This window comes from Oncorhynchus gorbuscha, linkage group LG16 (genome assembly GCF_021184085.1).
Source record: "Oncorhynchus gorbuscha isolate QuinsamMale2020 ecotype Even-year linkage group LG16, OgorEven_v1.0, whole genome shotgun sequence".
Lineage (NCBI taxonomy): Eukaryota > Metazoa > Chordata > Actinopteri > Salmoniformes > Salmonidae > Oncorhynchus > Oncorhynchus gorbuscha.
In genome coordinates this window covers 83993683-84011622 of record NC_060188.1, presented here as the reverse complement: position 1 = coordinate 84011622, position 17940 = coordinate 83993683, and the positions used below count along the sequence as shown (strand labels likewise).

The 17940-nt window shown below is 44.9% G+C and overlaps 1 protein-coding gene across 3 annotated transcripts; it reads right to left on the bottom strand.

Annotated features, from left to right (window-relative positions):
- Positions 1-152: 152 nt before the first annotated feature.
- Positions 153-17306, bottom strand: zmp:0000001301 (rab9 effector protein with kelch motifs). 3 transcript variants are annotated; one of them, XM_046306725.1, is made up of 19 exons: positions 17213-17306; positions 17053-17119; positions 16792-16864; positions 16661-16703; positions 16420-16498; positions 15908-15996; positions 15415-15561; positions 15029-15080; positions 14337-14437; positions 12845-12930; positions 12591-12672; positions 12223-12308; positions 12017-12104; positions 11806-11854; positions 11271-11364; positions 10054-10154; positions 9772-9856; positions 9501-9605; positions 153-928 (listed from the first exon to the last, which is right to left on the bottom strand). In XM_046306725.1, the coding sequence occupies exons 2-19, from the start codon at positions 17112-17114 to the stop codon at positions 824-826; spliced, it is 1527 nt and encodes a 508-aa protein (XP_046162681.1). In that variant the 5' UTR covers positions 17115-17119; positions 17213-17306; the 3' UTR covers positions 153-823. The 3 variants fall into 3 exon arrangements, with proteins under 3 accessions (XP_046162681.1, XP_046162683.1, XP_046162682.1); XM_046306727.1 differs by having other exon boundaries at positions 17072-17119; positions 17213-17286; XM_046306726.1 differs by having other exon boundaries at positions 17053-17115; positions 17213-17253.
- Between the last annotated feature and the right edge of the window lie 634 nt (positions 17307-17940).

Sequence of the window (17940 nt, the reverse complement as noted above, 5' to 3'; positions counted from 1 at the left end):
AGTGAGTAATTTTGCTTTTCCCGAACCGACAGCTCTGCGCCTGCGCATTTGTTTGACTGCGACACAGAATTAAGAATTATAATACTTTATTCATTTAATAGGATCTCTATGCTGCGACGGGGCTGGTAACAATTGGAGGACAAGAGGAAAACTCTTTGAGTAAATTATTTAATTGACAACCAATTCTTATGCAAATCATTTTTTTCTATAATTTTATTGGTTTAATTTGTGAGTTATCTATTCCCATACAGGGTTTGCCCACATTTAGAATATAACATTCCGTCAGTTATTTTAAAGTATGTTCATAAAAGTGTAAACCTTCAGTGTAGCATTATTTGAAAGATGAGGGAACAGAAAGTTGTTTTATGCAGATTTGACAAGATATGCCAAATAATCCAACATTTTTATGAACATGATTATTCTACATCAATCTACAACTCAGTTAATTATTCTCCTTTACAACATTTTGCTTAGACCTATCATGACCAATTTTGATATGTCCTAGGAATTTTTTAGCAACCATTCCTGAGGTTTAAACAAATGCCTTTAGTGGTGTTTTTTCTTTTGACAGTGTCAAAATTATCCCCCTGTCTCGCTAAAGATATTATGACTATCTGGCAAAAGACAACAAAAGTTAATCTTAGCTATGCACAAAATGCTAACTATTCAAACACACCCACCAGTGGAAAAACACAAATGAATGTCACATTTCCTTTTTACAGATGCTTTTGAGTTAGTCATCCTTGGAAGTTAGTCATCCTTGGAAAGTAAGCCACACCCACAAACTCGGCACGTCCAAGTTGGTTGCCATGGTTACGTGTCTTTACATGCCTTTAAACTGTTGCATGATGGATAGGAGATGTTCGCTGCGTTTCTGGATGTTTCCCTGTTCCTCTTCCAGTCTACCCTGCTCGTGCACAATCTCCTCCTTGGAAGAGAGAGGGAAAATGTATGAAAAAGGCATAAAGATCCTATTAAATTACTAGACCCTCACATTAGGAAGGATCGGCCGCGTATCGCGGCAGATTGACGAGGACGGCATTTTCGGAGCTAAACTGTCCAAGACGCACATCCAATAACACATGAAACCTAAAATAATTCGGCCCAAAAATAATTAGCAATTTTCTCAACCAGCGGCATATTAGCTTTTTAGGTGAGCGCTGATGCCACCCTGTAATCACCAGTGCCCACTTTGTCAAAAGCAGGGACAGCAACATATTTTTCTTGTCCATTCCCAGCACACAGCGATCCACCAACGTTCCGTCAAAAAAATGTATCTAACATAAATCATGTAGCAGATATAGGATATGGTAGAAATAGTATGTTGCATTTTCTGTAGCAAAGGCTGGAGATAAAATGTATGACAATGTAATGAGATAGACACTTTTTACATCATGATGCAGGTTTCTCCAATCAAATAGTCAGTGGTGGAAAAGGTACTCAATGTCATACTTGAGTAAAAGTAAAGATAAGTAAAAGTAGGGAGTAATAAGTACATTATTTTGTTTAGGAATGTAGTGAAGTAAAAATATAAGTAAAGTACAGATACCCCAAAAAACTACTTAAGTCGTACTTTAAAAGTATTTTTACACCACTGCAAATAGCCTAACCCAAATGGCGATCAATCAAATAAAAAATGTGCTGTCATGTTAATAAACAACATATCCTAAAAACTGTAACGGTCAAAGTAACAGGGGCAATATGGAATGGACAATCACAACTATTATCCAGGAGTTTCATCCCATTATTATGATCAGTGGTTTCAAGTTTGTATCCATACATTTTTTTACAAGCTGATCCTAGCTATAAAAAAACATTTCAAATAGGATAACTTCTGATAAAGTTGGGTAGCTGATATTCAGAGCTTGAATAGCCAAATTGTTTAGTCAAAGACATCAGGACAAATAAAGCCAACGCAACTGCCTATTTTACAAACAGTGGGCCTACCACATGGATGGGCATTCATAAAATTCCAATGCAGGCTGACATGGTAGACTACACCCCAGTAAGCACAAGTCGGCGCAGATGCCCTTTGGACATATCATTTTTGGTGCCGTTCGGAACGGTCTTGATTTCCACATCCATAGACATTGTTTCTTTCCCACATTTTGATGGTGTTACAAGGTGGAATTAAAATTGATTTGTCGTTTTTTTGTTAACCATCTACACAAAATACTCTGTAAATTCAAAGTGGAAGAAAAATTCTACATTTTGTAAAAATGTATGAAAAGTGAAACATATATCTTGATTACATAAGTATTCAACCCAATGAGTCAAAACATGTTCTAATCACATTTGGCAGCGATTATAGCTGTGAGTCTTTCAGGGTAAATCTCTACGGGCTTTGCACACCTGGATTGTACAATATTTGCACCTGGTTCTTTTTTAATTTCTTCAAGCTCTGTCAAGTTGGTTGGTGATCATTGCTCGACAGCCATTTCCAAGTCTTGCTATAGATTTTCAAGCCGATTTAAGTCAAAACTGTAACTAGGCCACTCCGGAACATTCAATGTCGTGTTGGTAAGCAACTCCAGTGTATATTTGGCCTTGTATCTTAGGTTATTGTTAGGGGTGCATAACTGGTGGCAGGGAAGTGAGACACAGGAGAGCAGAACTAGGTAATAGCCGGGGCAGTTTAATACCAAAACCAAAGGCATCAAGAAAATAACAACTTGGGTACAAAACCCGACGTGCACCAGTCAACATGTGCACAAGCACTTACAAACAAACAATACCACACAAAGACATGGGGGGAACAGAGGGTTAAATACACAACACGTAATGAGGAAATAGGTAGGTGAGTGGGAAAACAAGACAAAACAAATGGAATATGAAAAATGGATCGGCGATGGCTAGAAGACCGGTGACGTTGACCACCGAACACCGCCCGAACAAGGAGAGGAACCGACTTTGGTAGAAGTCGTGACAGTACCCCTGCCCCTAGATGCGTGGCACCAGCATTGCGCCGACGGGCGAGGCGCAGGGCGAAGGGCGAGGCGCAGGGTGATCCGGACAGATGACAGTGGAACTCCCGCAGCATTGACGGGACCAACACGTCCTCCACCAGAACCAAGCATCTCTCCTCCGGACCATACCCCTCCCAGTCCACGAGGTACTGAAGGCCTCTCGCCCGATGCATCGAATCCAGTATGGAACAAACGGAGTACGCCGGGGCCCCCTTGATGTCCAGAAGGGGCGGAGGAACCTCCCGCACCTCAGACTCCTGGAATGAGGGGTTAATACGGTAATCGGGGGGAAGATGTAACCTGTAATTCACCTCGTTCAGTCTCCTCTGGACTTTAAATGGCCCCACAAACCGCGGACCCAGCTTCCGGCAGGGCAGGCGGAGGGGCAGGTTTCGGGTCGAGAGCCAGAACCGGTCTGCGGTGATGGTCTACGCTGGCTTTCTGGAGCAGCACAGCACACAGAAGGTGAACATGGGTGGCGTCCCATGTTTCCTCCGCGTACCGGAACCAGTCCTCCACCGCAGGAGCCTCGGTCTGACTCTGATGCCAAGGAGCCAGAACCGGCTGATACCCCAGTATGGACTGGAAGGGGGGGAGGTTAGTAGAGGAGTGACGGAGCGAGTTCTGAGCCATCTCGGCCCAGGGAACGAGCGCTGCCCACTCCCCCGGCCGGTCCTGGCAACAAGACCTCAGAAACCTACCCACATCCTGGTTTACTCTCTCCACCTGCCTGTTACTCTCGGGGTGAAAACCCCGGTAAGGCTGATTAAGACCCCCAGACGTTCCATGAACGCCCTCCAGACCCTCGAAGTTAACTAGGGACCCTGATCAGACACTATGTCCTCAGGCACCCCGTAGTGCCGGAATATGTGTGTAAACAAGGCCTCCGCAGTCTGTAGGGCCAAAGGGAGACCCGGGCAGCAGGAGGAGATGGCAGGACTTAGAGAAACGATCCACAACAACCAGGATCGTGGTTTTTCCCTGTGATGAGGGGAGATCGGTCAGGAAATCGATCGACAGGTGTGACCATGGCCACTGTGGAAAGGGTAAGGGGTGTAGCTTACCTCTGGGCAGGTGCCTAGGAGCCTTACACTGGGCGCACACCGAGCAGGTGGAAACATAAACCCTCACGTCCTTAGCCAAAGTGGGCCACCAGTACTTCCCATTCAGACAGCTAACCGTCCGACCGATGCCTGGATGACCAGAGGAGGCTGACGGTTGGGCTCAATAGATCAGCCGGTCACGAACAGTAGACGGAACATACAGACGCCCAGCGGGACACTGGAGGGGAGAGGGTTCTGCACACAACACCTGCTCAATGTCCACGACGAGCTCCCACACTACCGGCACCACCAGGCAGGAGGCCGGGAGTATGGGGGTGGGATCCATGGGCCGCTCCTCTGTGTCATACAGCCGGGACAGTGCGTCTGCCTTCACGTTCTGGGAATCTGGTCTGTAAGAAAGGGTGAAAACAAAACAGGTGAAAAACATGGCCCACTTTGCCTGGCGAGGGTTCAGTCTCCTCACCGTCCGGATGTACTCCAGAATGCGGTGGTCAGTCCAGATGAGAAAAGGATGTTTAGCCCCCTCAAGCCAATGTCGCCGCGCCTTCAAAGCCTTGACGACAGCCAACAACTCCCGGTCCCCCAAGTCATAGTTTCCCTCCGCCTGGCTGAGCTTCCTCTACAATAATTTCAGGGGTGAAGCTTCGGTGGCGTACCTGAGCGTTGAGAGAGCATGGCTCCTATCCCAGCCTCGGATGCGTCCACCTCCACAATGATTGCCAAAGAGGGATCCGGATGGGCCAGCACAGGAGCCAAGGTAAACAGAGCCCTCAGGTGACCAAAGGCCCTGTCCGCCTCAACCAACCACTGCCAACATACCGGTACCCCCTTCAGCAGTGAGGTAATGGGCTACCTGACCAAAACCTCGGATAAACCTCCAGTAGTAATAGGCAAACCAGTGAAACCGCTGCACCTCCTTTACCGAGGTGGGAGTCGGCCAATTACGCACGGCTGAGATGCAGTCACTCTCCATCTGCACCCCTGAGGTGGAAATGCGGTACCCTAGGAAGGAGACGGACTGTTGGAAGAACAGACATTTCTCAGCCTTGGCGTACAGGTCATGCTCCAACAGTCGGCCACGCACCTAGCGCATCAGGGACACATGCTTGGCGCGTGTAGCGGAGTATATCAGAATGTCATTCATATACACCACTACACCCTGCCTGTGCAGGTCCCTGAAAATGTAATCTACAAAGGCTTGGAAGACTGGTGGAGCATTCATCAACCCATATGGCATGACGAGGTACTCATAATGCCCTGAGGTCGTACTTAACGTCGTCTTCCACTCGTCTCCCTCCCAGATACGCACCAGGTTGTAAGCACTCCTGAGATCAAGTTTGGTGAAGAAGCGCGCCCCGTGCATTGACTCAATCCCCATGGCGATAGGAGGTAGCGGGTAACTGTACCTCACAGTTATCTGATTAAGGCCTTGATAGTCAATGCACGGGCGAAGACTTCCCTCCATCTTCTTCACAAAAATGAAACACGAGGAGGGGGAAGTGGAGGGCCGAATGTACCCCTGACGCAGGGATTCGGAGACATATGTTTCCATAGCCACCGTCTCCACCTGTGACGGAGGATACACGTGACTCCTGGGAAGTGCAGCGTCTACCAGGAGATTTATCGCACAATCCCCCCATCGATGGGGTGGTAAGTGAGTCGCCTTCTTTTTGGAGAAGGCGTGAGCCAAATCGGCATATTCGGGGGGAATGCGCACTGTGGTCTGGACTTTCCACCATAGTAGCACCTACGGAAACCCCTAAACACCTCCCCGAGCACTCTCGCGACCACCCCGCGAGAGCCCTCCACTGCCTCGAAACAGTGGGGTCATGACAAGCTAACCATGGTAGGTCTAGCACCACGGGAAACGCCGGAACCTCCTCCGGTCTCCCTGAGCGCAGTACCTCCCAACTCCATGGGCATCGGAGCGGTAGTGCTGGGGGAAAGAACCAACAGACCTCAATCTGGACGTCCGCGGGTAGCCAGCAGGTTATCCAGCCGAATGGACAGGTCCACCAGCTGGTCGAAGTTGAGGGTGGTGTCTCTGCAGGCCAACTCTCGTCGGTCGTCCTCGTGCAAACTGCAGTGATAGTGGTCAATCAGGGCCCTGTCGTTCCATCCCGCTCCAGAGGCCAGGGTTTGAAAGTCCAAAGCGAACTCCTGTGTGCTCCTCGTCCCCTGCCGCAGGTGGAAAAGACGTTCACCCACCTCTCTGCCCTGAGGCGGGTGGTTGAAGACTGCCCGGAATCGAAGGGAGAACTCCTCAAAGTAGTCCAGCACCGCATCTCTTTCCCACCATACAGCGTTGGCCCACTCCAGGGGTTTCCCAGAGAGGCATGAGACGAGGGCGGACACCCTCTCACGGCCCGAAGGAGCTGGGTGGATGGTTGCCTGGTATAACTCCAACTTTCAACAGGAAATCCTGGCAGCGGCAGCCGTCCCATTATACTCCCCGGGGAGGGTGAGGCGAATCCCACTGGAACCGGGTGCAGGGGGAGTGAGTAGTGCAGGCCCCTGTTGTGCTGGTGGAGGTGCTGGAGGAACTCTCCGTCTCTCCCAGCGGTCCATAGCTTGGATGACGCGGTCCATGGCGGCGCCGAGATGGTGGAGCATCGCTGTGGGTTCCTGGATGCGCTCCTCGATCTCCATATCAGTGGCACCTGCTCCTGCTGAATCCATATTCGGGTGTGGTATTCTGTTAGGGGTGGGCAACTGGTGGCAGGGATGTCAGATGGAGGAGAGCAGAACTAGGTAATAGCCGGAGCAGTTTAATACCAAAACCAACATCATCAAGAAGATAACAACTTGGGTACAAAACCTGATGCGCACCAGTCAACATGTGCACAAGCACTTACAAACAAACAATACCACACAAAGACATGGGGAGAACAGAGGGTTAAATACACAAAACGTAATGAGGAAATGAAAACCAGGTGTGTGGGAAAACAAGACAGAAACAAATGGAAAATAAAAAATGGATTGGCTATGGCTAGAAGACGTCGATCGCCGAACACCGCCCAAACAAGGAGAGGAAACGACTTCGGGAGAAGTTTTGACAGTTATTGTCCTGCTGAAAGGTAAATTTGTCTCTCTCAGTGTCTGTTGGAAAGAAAACTGAACCAGGTTTTCCTCTTGGATTTTGCATGTACTTAGCTCTATTCCATTTGTATTTATCTCCCCCAAAACTCCCCAGTCGATGACAAGCATACCTATAACATGATGCAGCCACCACCATGCTTGAAAATATGAAGAGTGGTACTCAGTGATGTTGTATTGGATTTGCGCCAAACATAACGCTTTGTATTCAGGACATAAAGTTAATTTCTTTGCCAATATTTAGCAATTTTACTTTAGTGCCTTATTGCAAACAGCATGTGTAACGGATGTGAAATGGCTAGCTTAGTTAGCGGTGTGCGTTAAATAGCGTTTCAATCGGTTACGTCACTTGCTCTGAGACCTTGAAGTAGTAGTTCCCCTTGCTCTGCAAGGGCCGCGGCTTTTGTGGAGCGATGGGTAACGATACTTCGTGGGTGACTGTTGTTGATGTGTGCAGAGGGTCCCTGGTTTGCGCCCGGGTATGGGTGAGGGGACGGTTTAAAATTATACTGTTACATTGATGCTGTTGACCCGGATTACTGGTTGCTGCGGAAAAAGGAGGAAGGTCAAAAGGGTGGTGAGTGTAACGGATGTGAAACGGCTAACTTAGTTAGCGGTGTGCGCTAAATAGCGTTTCAATCGGTTACATCACTTGCTCTGAGACCTTGAAGTAGTGTTTTCCCTTGCTCTGCAAGGGCTGCGGCTTTTGTGGAGCGATGGGTAACGCCGCTTTGTGGGTGACTGTTGTCGTTGTGTGCAGAAGGTCCCTGGTTCGCGCCTGGGTATGGGCGAGGGGACGGTTTAAAATTATACTGTTACATTGATGCTGTTGACCCGGATTACTGGTTGCTGCGGAGGAAGGTCAAAAGGGGGGTGAGTGTTACGGATGTGAAACGGCTAGCTTAATTAGCGGTGTGCGCTAAATAGCGTTTCAATCGGTTACGTCACTTGCTCTGAGCCCTTGAAGTAGTAGTTCCCCTTGCTCTGCAAGGGCCGTGGCTTTTGTGGAGCGATGGGTAACGACGCTTCGAGGGTGACTGTTGTTGATGTGTGCAGAAGGTCCCTGGTTCGCGCCCGGGTATGGGTGAGGGGACGGTTTAAAATTATACTGTTACATTAGCATGCATGTTTTGGAATATTTTATTCTGTACAGGCTTCTTTCTTTTCAGTCTGTCATTTAGGTTAGTATTGTGGAGTAACTACAATGTTGTTGATCCATCCTCAGTTTTCTCCTATCACAGCCATTAAACTATGTAACTGTTTTAAAGTCACCATTGGCCTCACGGTGAAATCCCTTTACGGCAACTGAGTTAGGAAGGACGCCTGTATCTTTGTGGTGTCTGAGTGTATTGATACACCAGACAAAGTGTAATTAATAACTTCACCATGATATTCAATGTCTTTTTTGTTTTGTTTTACCCATCTACCAATAAGTGCCCTTCTTTGCGAGGCATTGGAAAACCTCCCTGGGCTTTGTGGTTGAATCTGCGTTTCAAATTCACTGCTCGACTAAAGGAACCTTAAAGATAATTATATGTGGGGTACAAAGATGAGGTAGTCATTCAAAAAGCATGTTAAACAGAGTCCATGCAACGTATTATACAACGTTTTACTCCTGAACTTATTTAGGCTTGCCATTACAAAGGGGTTGAATACTTATTGACTCAATGCATTTCAGCTTTTCCTTTGTAATGAATGTGTTTTAAAAAAAATCTTCAAACATAATTCTACTTTGACATTATGGGGTATTGTGTGTAGGTCAGTGACACAATTTAATCTCAATTTAATACATTTTAAATTCAGTCTGTAACACAAAAAAATGTGTAAAAAGTCAAAGGGTGTGAATACTTTCTGAAGGCACAGTGCAGATAAATTCTTCACATTTACTATTTTACACATTATCTTATCAGAGCACTGGCTAACCATGGTTGACCAACTCCCTGACAAACATGACTGACCCTTGGACCATCATAAGAAGGTTAATCTCAGTTCTAGTATTCTAATACCTAATTCTATGGAAAAAAAGATGCCCTATACCTGGCTTTCAGCAGGACATTGAGCGTACACTTCAGAAAAAGCACATGGGCGTATTCATAGGTGGACGGCTACCTTTTCTGAACAGATGAGGGGTTTTCTGGTAGCCTAGTGCTGAAGGGTACAACTGTCATACACTCCCCAAAAACCCATAATGTCATGTGATCATCCACTAGAAATAAAACTGAACTGAATACAACTTCACATGTAATCTCCTACACTTCAGGAATACACTTCTAATTCTACACCTGGAACTGCATGCATGTTTATGTTTGTGCTACTGTTTGTGTGTTTGTGTGTGTGTGTGTGTGTATGTGTGCGGTTAGTAACCACTACACACCCTGAGTTTACACAGCCCCTTCCTTTCCTTGTCATTCTCCTCTGCCCGTGCACGTAGCCAGGTCTCATTCTGGGCTCTGTGTCGCTCAAGCATTTCCTGTAGTTCCTGCAACACCAAAACCACAAACAAAGCTTCCATCATTCTTCCTGGAAAACTATTATTTCATAGAATAGAAATTATTCAACCACACAAAAAGGGGAACTATTGGAAAGCTACATATTTAGTGAATGAGTGAGTGAATGATAATCTTGAACTATGAGTGAGCCTTTACCTCCTCCTGTTGCTGATGGTGGGCTTGGTGAGATTCTCTCTTGTACTGAAGAGCAGCTGCAGACTGAGCAAGCTCTGACCTTTCTCTACAGTAATGAATAACTTATTGAATGGATGAATTCATGAATGAATGTATGCATGAATGAATCGGTTTGTCAGTCACTCAGTCAATTAATGAAGAGTTTATTGGTCAGGAAAATGTTTGACCTGTTTGTCAAAGGTGATCTGTTTGTCAAAGGTGATCTGTTTATCAAACTTTGGACCTAGATTGAAAACATAATACCTGTCAAGCTTCTGAAACTCTCCATCAAGCATGGAGAAAGCTTTATGGATCATATCCATCGCCTCATCTCGGACGGCACTGAAGTCTCTTTGGGCTGTAACCTAATGATGTAACATCAGCATGATAAACATACAGACTACAAGTTGTTATAGAAGCAGTATGTGAGCAAGTTGCTACTACCTGGATATAATAGCATGTCTTACAAGGTGGGCTTTTCTTAAGGAAAGTTTGAGGGAGTCAACGAGAGAAAGAGAGTTTCTCAGCCTAGCCACTCTATCTCTCTCGCTCTTTCTTTGACTTTCTCTCTCTCTCTGTCTTTCTCCCTTTCTTTCTCTCTCTCCTTTTCTTTCTCTCTCTCTCTGTGTTTCTTTCTGTCACTTTCTGTCACTCTCTGTCACTTTCTCTCTCTCTCTCTCTCTCTCTCTCTCTCTCTCTCTCTCTCTCTCTCTCTCTCTCTCTCTCTCTCTCTCTCTCTCTCTCTCTCTCTCTCTCTCTCCCTCCCTCCCTCCCTCCCTCCCTCCCTCCCTCCCTCCATGCCTCGGGACTACCTGGCCTAACTACTCTTGCCTGTCCCTGTCCCCACTCCACCCAGCCATGCTACCAATCCAGTTCCGCTGTTCATGCCTGAGGCTATGCAACTCTGACCTGTTTCTCCGTACATGCTACTTTGTGCCGGACCTGCTGTTTCAACCCTTTCTCTCTCTAATTATTTTTCGGACCTTCCATTTCCACCTCTGAATGCTCAGCTATGAAAAGACAACTGACATTTACTCCTGAGGTGTTGAACTGCTGCACCCTCTATAACAACTGTGGTGTTTATTTGACCCAGCTGGTCATCTACAAAAGGTTGAACGTCTTGAAGAACGACCGGGCCATGTACTCTTATAATCTCTATCCGGCACAGCTAGAAAAGGACTGGCCACCCCTCGGATCCTGATTCCGCTCTAGGTTTCTACCAAGGTTCCTGCCTTTCTAGGGAGTTGTTCCTAATCATTGCGCTTCTGCATCTGCATCTGCATTGCTTGCTCTTTAAGGTTTTAGGCTGGTTATCTGTATAGAACTGCCTGACAACTGCTGACGTAAGAACGGTTTTAAAAATACATTTGATTGATTGATTTATTGACTGCTTTAAAATGTTTTACTAAGTTACTACATCACACAGTAACAATGCTTCTATGCAATTTGATGAACAGTTCACTGCTTTTCATGTGACCCACCTGTGCAGAGGCAGCTGCATCCGTCCTCACAGAAAACAGAGATGGAGACTCACTCAGCTCATACTTGACATTGGGGACCTTTGTCGGCGCGAAGCTGATCAAATGAGAGCGAAAAAGCTTTGTGAAACCTGAAACCTAATTTGAATAACTGTAACTGTGTAGGTGTAGGATCTTAACTTGATCATCCTGTTGAAAAATTACCTTCCTCAAAAGCAGGAAATGTAAAACCTGTAGTGCATTTGGGGTTTAAAAAGGCTTCTAAATGTTGTAATTTCCACAAAAATTCCAGACTTGATTTTCCCTTATGAAAAATATATCAACCACCACAGAAATGTAAATTCATTAAAATCCACACAATAATAGACATTTCCTGTTTTGCTGCAGGACTATTTTTCTGTTGTAGGAGACGGGTTAAGATTCTACATCTGTAGGTAAACATAAAATAACACAGCCAAACAAGAAAAATAAGTCTGCAAAAGAGAGCAAAATGTTAATTGTAGTTTGAATAGGATAGCTGACATAACAAAATACTAACCCATGGCTGACTCCCTGAAGCCCAAACTCAGATAGAATCTCCTTCATCACTATTAGAAGAACAGAAAGGAAGTGCAGAACCGGCTTATCAAATGACATCAAACTCCCAGAGACACACAAATAAAGGTTGAAGAAAGATGTAAAAGTGTAACGGAATGGCAAAAAACTACCCAAGTATTGGAAATCTTTGAAATTGATATAGGCTGTGTTACCTGGCTGTCTTTCGGATGGGTTAATCAATTTCATCACCTTCAGGTCATTGAATTCTTGTTCTTCATTTTTGCCACCAAATACATATATCTGCATAATAGGAACACCAGGTCATTAAGAGAGAGAAATAGAGGAAGAGATAGACAGATGACACACACGTGCATGCACACGTATCCAAGCACGCACACACACGCACACACACACACACATGGCTGTGAAGGATGAAGGCTGTATGGTCATGACGGCGGGCCGGAGGAATCCCCACATAGAGAGGCACCTTCCATTTCATCTTAGCTGGAGCGGTGGAGATGGAGGGAGAGGGAGGGAGAGAGACCAGGGAGGGAGACAAGTAGAGGGAGGGAGGGGAGACAGGGAAGAGGGGAAATGTCAGCTACTAGGCCTTTATCTGTAAACCTGGGATCTTTATTCAAACCTCCGAAAACAAATAATAATTGCTTGAAGGAACGAGGGATGGATTTTTGTGCAAGGACTTTTTCCACACGAGGGCAGCATACATGCAGTATTCAAATGCCCATGCTAATATAGTGGAAACCGTGATGATGCTGTTTGACTTACCAATGCTTAATTTATGAATTTCATTGGTTGATGTGACTGTTCCATCCTGACTGGTGCATTTCCCACCAAACAAGTAAATATCCTGAATTGAATGATATTCAAATAATAAGAGCATGAGTACATGAATAACACCAAAGTAGACATTCATAGTCCTATAAGGATTTATTGAGTCAAGCATTCTGTTGCCTGGCAATATCAATATCATTTGATATTTTTGGTAGGTGGTGAGGGGGCATTTAGTGTGTTGTTTATACCTTGTCATGATGTGCTGTGAGGGTCTGACCTGCACAGGCCAGGGGCGACTCCCCCTTCACACCATACCTCTGCCACACCAGAGTTTCTGAGAATGACAGGTCACTTTAGTTCACTTCAGCCCCATTCCACTGTGACATTAATAATGCACTATTGATGTCACAATGAGTTTAGAATAACAACATTACATCATAGTGGTTTTGCTGCTGGTGATTTATTCATAATGTCGGAATAGGCTGTCTGAGGATGAGGTCAGACAAGTTGAGCCCCATTCTGATAATTGCACTGTGACATCAATAATTCACTACTTATGTCACAATAAATGTAGAATTACAACATTACATCACTGTGGTTTGCTGGTGGTGATGTCATTTATGAAGTCACACAACACTCTTAGAAAAAAAAGGTGCTAACTAGAACCAAACAGGGTTCTTTGGCTATCCCCATAGGAGAACCCTTTGAAGAACCCCTATTGGTTCCAGGTAGAACCCTTTTGGTTCCAGATAGAACCCTTTTGGGTTCCATGTAGACCCCTTTCCCCAGAGGGTTCTACATGGAACCCAAAAGAGTTCTACCTGGATCCAAAAAGGGTTCTTCTATGGGGACAGCCACAGAACCCTTTTGGAACCCTTTGTGGGCTGTTTGAGGATGAGGTCACTTCAGTTCAGCATCATAGATGCAGCAAAGAGGTCAATGGACCGCAGACCATGAGGGAAAGAAGATGGAATGCCGGATTGGCGCACATACAACAAATCTGATCTAACAAAGTGGATAGTTGTCAAATCCGTCATGTTTGATGTATTGAAACAGGCCCACAATGTGGTTACTGAAGTCCTATTTGGATATATTTATCTGTTTTCTCTGCATAACATTTAGAAGTAGTCCCTTTTTAGGTTTAGAAGAAGTGACTGCTAAATGCTAACTACTGTTTGTATAAACTGGTAGCATAGCTAGCACACATAAATTGTGAGAGGTAGTCAAAGTAGTTTTTAACTATAATGCTGTTGATTGGTGACAGTGACTTGAACATGTATTGGGGTTGACATCCATACAAGGATTATACTCTGATTTTTCCCTCAACATAGTATAAAATACACATATAAACAATAGCCTAATGTAGGCTAATTTTGATGGGTGCAATGAGTAGAATCGGGATCTTCCCCCACAGCATCTTTACCCCACTCGTTTTCATGGAAATTCCATTGTTTTGGTAGAGTTCGATTGACCTCTTTACCTCATCTATTCTGACAATTCCAATGTGACATCAATAACGTATTATTGATGTCACAATGAGTTTAGAATAACAGCATTACAGCGGTTTGATGTCATTTATGATTCAGAATTACACATTTGCATCACAGTTGTTTACTGAGGTTTTGGTTTGATTAGAACATTCCCCTATTCTAATGATGTCACAATGGGTTTACTAAAATGTGTAAAATGTAAAGAATATCAGCCCATGCAAAGTCTGTAGGAGCACTAGCATTTATTTACCCGTGTTGAGAACATGAATGTCTTTGTAGTAGCAGCCATCCTCAGCACATCCCCCAAACATGAACACCTGCTCACTGACTACAGCAAACGTGTGGTTGTATCTACAAAGACAGAACATCACATACACAGGCAAATACTGTAGCAGGCTACATCTGCAGGATCAGAGCATGTCAACAAGGGATATATTAGGCTACAGTGTAATCCGTGAAAACTAAAATAAGTGTTCGTACTGACAAAAAACTGGACTGAACTGAACTAAGTTCAGAACTGAAATGAAGCCAAACTTGTTGTCTATAGCCTGTTGTTGCAAGGCAAGGGCTGTGTGAATTTGGATTGGGGTGAGGATGAGAGTGCCCGTACTAGACTGTTGGCCGTCCTTGGACCGGTCATGACTGAACCGTGCCAAGTACTGGGGGGCTTCAATGGAGGACAGATGGCATTCAGATATAGTTTCACATGAGGTCGTCCGTTACCCTATTGGTTGCTGTTGTCAACATACTGTGCCATGGCAACCTTTCACGCACACTCTGTGATGGAATGCAGCACAGCTAACAAACAAGTCTTCTGGCGTACAATATCAGCTAAACCCAGCAAATGTAATGATGCATCCTTTCAACAGGAGAATCTTTAGCTCATTTCTGTCATTTGAGACCACTAGTTAGGCTTCTTATGTTTACGATGGTGTAAATTACCTTGCAGATGGCAGAGTGCCAGTGGTCTTGACTGGGGTCCAGTTCAGAGAGACTGAAATACAAGTAGTCACACTCTGAACCAAAGAGACTGAAGAGATGAATTACTCTACATGCATAAATATTTCCTCTGACCTAAGTTAACCTCCACGGCAGCATTATTTATCATTTACTTCCTAATCAGTGGGTTCGACCTGACAGCAACAGGGTCACTGATTTGGATGAAAGTGTTTGCTATGCTTGTAAGTGACCATGGCTCCACCCTTGCCCATACTGACCTGTGGTGACCATGGCTCCACCCTGGCCCATACTGACCTGTGGTGACCATGGCTCCACCCTGGCCCATACTGACCTGTGGTGACCATGGCTCCACCCTGGCCCATACTGACCTGTGTTGAACACCATGAGGTCATCAGTGGGGACACCGTCTAGGAGCCCACCGTAGACATAAATGTTGTCTCCCACGGAGACGGAACTGTGTCTGATGGTTCTAAGAGACACACCGCCTGTGGCAAGCCGCTCCCACGTCAATGACACTATAGCATATGAGACCAGAGGGCACACTTTACTCCGTGTTAAACTGTGTAGTTTTAGCTACAATAAACTGTACCGCAAACTCAGTATTGAACATCACAATCTCACCCTAAGCATGGCATGGGTTGTGAAAATAATAAACGCCACAGCTACTACTCTTTCAAAGTTGTTGTTGTTATGGCAATGTTAGTTTGGGGGAGTTAAGCTCTTTCATCATTGACACAGGAAGTGGCAAAGAATCTGGAGTTTTAACCAATTATGTTATCTTTGAGTCGAGGCTGAGTTCCTTCTTATCATCTACACTGCTTCCCTGAAATAACCCAGGGACTCCCTGCCCTGTAATCTTACCTATGTCAAAGCAGTAGACTCCAGGAAGACATTCTCCAGCCTGTGGACTGGCCACTCCTCCAAACAGGTAGAGCTTGCCTTTAACCACACTGCGGAGGCAGGGAGAATATATCTACAGTATACATGTACAATTTTTTAAATGTTATTTAACCTTTGTTTAACTAGGTAAGACAGTTAAGAACAAATACTTATTATCAATGACAGCCTAGGAGCAGTGGGTTAACTGCCTTGTTCAGGGGCAGAATGACAAATTTATACATTGTTAGCTCGGGATTCTAGCAACCTTTCGGTTACTGGCCCAACGCTCTAACCACTAGGCTACCTGCCGCCCCAAGGGACTTCCTGCCCTGTAATCTTACCTATGTCAAAGCTGTAGACTTAACAGATGTCTCAATGAATGTCTCCATGGTTGATTTGTAGACAAATAGCATACCGTATTAGTATGGTCTGAGGTTCAAATGGTAATTGAGATATCCTAATTGTTAAGATGCTGTATACAGTATATCAATTACCAAAGTGTGTGTCCTTCTCTTGCTGAGGGTACAACCCCATTCTGTGGCATCACCTCCCATGTGATGTGAGTGGCTGAAACTAGAAACATATGGCTGAAACTGAGTAATCATATGTAAGAAATGACATTATATTGCATGTTTAAGAAGGCTTGTATTATGATTAATCTAGACTGTCAATAGGGGTATTTAGTTGTAGCCTACATGTGTTTGGTTGAGCTCATTGAGTGTAATTATACTGTACCTGTGAGCATGTAGAAGTCATTCAAATATACTGGCTGCTCCTCCTACAGAACAATGGGAAATACCTTGTTAGGTTCATTGCAGTGTTTTAGATAGGCTAACCAATTAGTAGCATAAGGTAGTGAGATTGACCTCATGGGATATGGTGGACACCCCTCCAAACAGGAAAGCTATATTCCCAGCCACAGCTAGCGCATGGCTGTGCCTGGGAAGGTGGAGAGATGTGGAAATGGAGAAATTAAACATGGAAACAACTATGTTGTTTTTCCATCTGCTTCTAGAGAGGCATGTTCAGCCAAGTTAAGAAAATACTGGGGGCATACCTGAGTTGATGACGGGGAAAAGCTGATCGGTCAATGAGAGAAGCACACACACACACACACACACACTTACCTGGGGCTTGGCGGTTTACCTTTCGTTTCCTTGGCAACCCAGTGTCCACTTGCTAAGGCCATTCTGTCTACAGAAACAGGCATAAAAAGCATAAAAGATGATCAATATATTTTACTGAAAAAGTGCCAACCTGAAGTAATCCTGGTGTTAAATAATGTACCATAAATATTTTGATGGAGAAGGAATCTGCCCCAGGTGATCCTAGAATAGTTTGCTGGTTAAGCACCGTGTCCTCTTACAGACACACCTTTGCCGTGCAGGTACTGTAAACTGAACACTCTCGTTGCCTAGTGATGACCACAAACAGACCTCATGGAGCACAAAATACCAGTAAAGCAATACGTTTCACATGACTTACTGGTATACACATTTGAGCATGCAATAGACATTTACCATGAACAAAAAAGGACATTGGTAGGCGGCGCGTCATTCAATTACACCTGCAAGGAAAACCGGCAAAGCATTATTTTCTCCTATATGGAAGATGGTTCTAAAAGCATCGGAGCAGTAATAATATTAATGGAATCTTAATCCTATTTTTGACATGGTATTTCTGGGTAAAGCACCAAGAATGCAATGCAGCATATGTTTCCTCATTTGGCCTACCAAATATTTATTTTTTTACCTTTATTTAACCAGGCAAGTCAGTTAAGAACAAATTCTTATTTTCAATGACGGCCTAGGAACAGTGGGTTAACTGCCTGTTCAGGGACAGAACGACAGCTCGGGGATTTGAACTTGCAACCTTCCGGTTACTAGTCCATCGATCTAACCACTAGGCTACCCTGCCGCCCCATACAGCTTTTTGAAAATTAGAAAACAACTCATGTTTATCAGAGTAAGCTGAGTTCTGCTCTCTCTTTCAATTCAATAAAGTTAACCACAACT

Excerpts from the sequence above, each read along its gene's own strand:
- zmp:0000001301 (XM_046306725.1), bottom strand. The coding sequence starts at position 17,114 with ATGGCCTTAGCAAGTGGACACTGGGTTGCCAAGGAAACGAAAGGTAAA. Across the intron at positions 16,704-16,791 it reads TGTCCACCATATCCCATGAG|GAGGAGCAGCCAGTATATTT; the intron begins GTCAATCTCACT and ends ATTGTTCTGTAG. Across the intron at positions 15,081-15,414 it reads CCTCATGGTGTTCAACACAG|TCTCTCTGAACTGGACCCCA; the intron begins GTCAGTATGGGC and ends CTTGTATTTCAG.